The 1,786-nt window shown below is 58.7% G+C and overlaps 1 protein-coding gene across 1 annotated transcript; it reads left to right on the top strand.

Moving 5' to 3' along the window:
- Positions 1–23: 23 nt before the first annotated feature.
- NGA_0649500 (uncharacterized protein) lies at positions 24–524 on the top strand (the record flags this gene model as incomplete). Its single annotated transcript, XM_005855611.1, has 1 exon — positions 24–524. A coding segment is annotated over one exon (501 nt), but the record flags the coding sequence as incomplete, so codon positions are not given.
- Between the last annotated feature and the right edge of the window lie 1,262 nt (positions 525–1,786).

Here is a 1,786-nt window from a genome sequence, read left to right as displayed (position 1 = left end):
GGGGGGGGGGGGGGGAGGGAGAGGACGAGGATGCAGGGGAGGCGGTGGTGGTGAACTTCGATGACAAGGGCACTCCGGAGGAAAGCCCCGGTTCCACCGCCTCGGGCACAGAAGAGGAAAAGCAGGAGGAAAAAAGTGGGAGGAAATGGTGGAGACCGACACAGATCAAGGAGAAAATCCTTTCCTTCGTCGTCGGCATTGTGCACGGGGTGGCGGGTCCGGGGGGTATCCTCGGTGTCCTCCCTGCCGTCCAACTCCGGGACTGGAGCAAATCCTCTTTGTACTTGGCTACCTTTTGCATCATCTCTTCTGTGACAATGGGGGTGTTCGCGGCCATCTACGGCGGGATCACGCACGGGCTGGGCAAGCGCATGGGGGAACACGACAAAAAGAGCGGAAAACAGCGGGCGGAAAAATTGGAGTTTGGCCTGAAGATATTCAGCGCCCTCCTCTCTTTTGTCGTGGGTGTACTCTGGATCGTCTTGTCGGCGACGGGTAAGATGGGGGAGGTCTTTCCCGAGTAGAGGGAGGGAGAAAAGGGGGGGGACATGGGCGGGAGGAGGGAGGGAAAGGAGCCGGTTGTCAGAACGCTTCCCCAGGAGGGCGATGGTACACGCCGAGAATCCGCAAGGAGTCCTTTTTCGTCTTTAGGAAAGGCCTTGTTAAGGATAACATCCGTCGGCCAGGGAGGGCAAAACAAGCTTGGCCGAGAAGGAGAGAGGGAGAAAGCAGAGACGGTGAAGGAGCGGTTACCGAGGCGGCGGACCCGTCTCATCTGTGGTGGTGCCACAGAGCAATGAATTGGGTCGCAAAGAATGGAACGGCTGGAGCTCAATCCCGAGTGGGGGTGTCAAGAGAGCAGTCGTCAGGCAAAGGCACAATCGGTAGCTTTCCATGATAGCACCTGATAGCACCCCAGGCCTTGCGTCTCTCAAATAAATCAAAGTACTGAAAATTAGCAAATTATCAGGCATGGGGAGGAAGTAAAGATCACGAAAGTAAGTAAATAGAAAACGGAGACCCTTGGAACGGTTTTCTTTCTGGGCAGGCAAGGAATCCTATCAATGCGAACTTTTCTGGCGCAGAGAGGGATGTTCTGCCTTGAGAAACCCTTCTTGTCGTTGCATCCTCATTCGCGCTCTTAATCTTTCTCGTCCTCTTGCCCCCTCGACGCCACGCATCCTATTCTCTTTTCGCCCCCTTCGCCTCCCTGTGCTACCTCGGCTCGCATCTAGTTGCTGGGGGCGGTTTTCCTCCACGACACTCGGAGTCGCTGCATGTGCTCGTCGAGAGTCTCGAAGCTGCCCTCTGAAGCCGTGTCCCTCCCACCTACACCCTCTTTCCCCCCGTGGGCATCCACATTCCGATGGGGAGGGAGGTGAGACGGCAAAGAGGAACTAGTGCCGGGGTGGAGGGGCAGGGAGGAAGGCAGCTGCGGTGTTGGCGATGGGCGGAAGGAGGACGCGGAGGGTAGAGGCACAGAGGAAGGAGGTGGGTGGGAGCGAGAGTCAGGGAGAGGAAGGAAGGAGAGCGGCCTCCCCGAGCCACTTTTCGCGGCGTGCCACGCCCGCGGTTCCTCCTGGATGGGACGCGAGGAAGGCAGCTTGCAAGGCAGCGTGGGCCCCGGTGCAAGCGGCCTGGTGACTGGCGCAGGAGGATGCGTGCTTTCTACCATGGGATAATAGGGTTCTTCGGGCCGGCGAAGCCTGTGGTTGACGGGTGCATGCTGCCCTTCCCTTTCCTGGGAGGCGCCTGGTCTTTGCTGCGGGCTTCTCGGCCGTCGTTT

Source organism: Nannochloropsis gaditana, assembly GCF_000240725.1.
Source record: "Nannochloropsis gaditana CCMP526 unplaced genomic scaffold scaffold155, whole genome shotgun sequence".
NCBI classification, from domain to species: Eukaryota; class Eustigmatophyceae; order Eustigmatales; family Monodopsidaceae; genus Microchloropsis; species Microchloropsis gaditana.
Note: the sequence above shows the minus strand (reverse complement) of the source record. Positions and strands in the feature narration are given on the sequence as shown.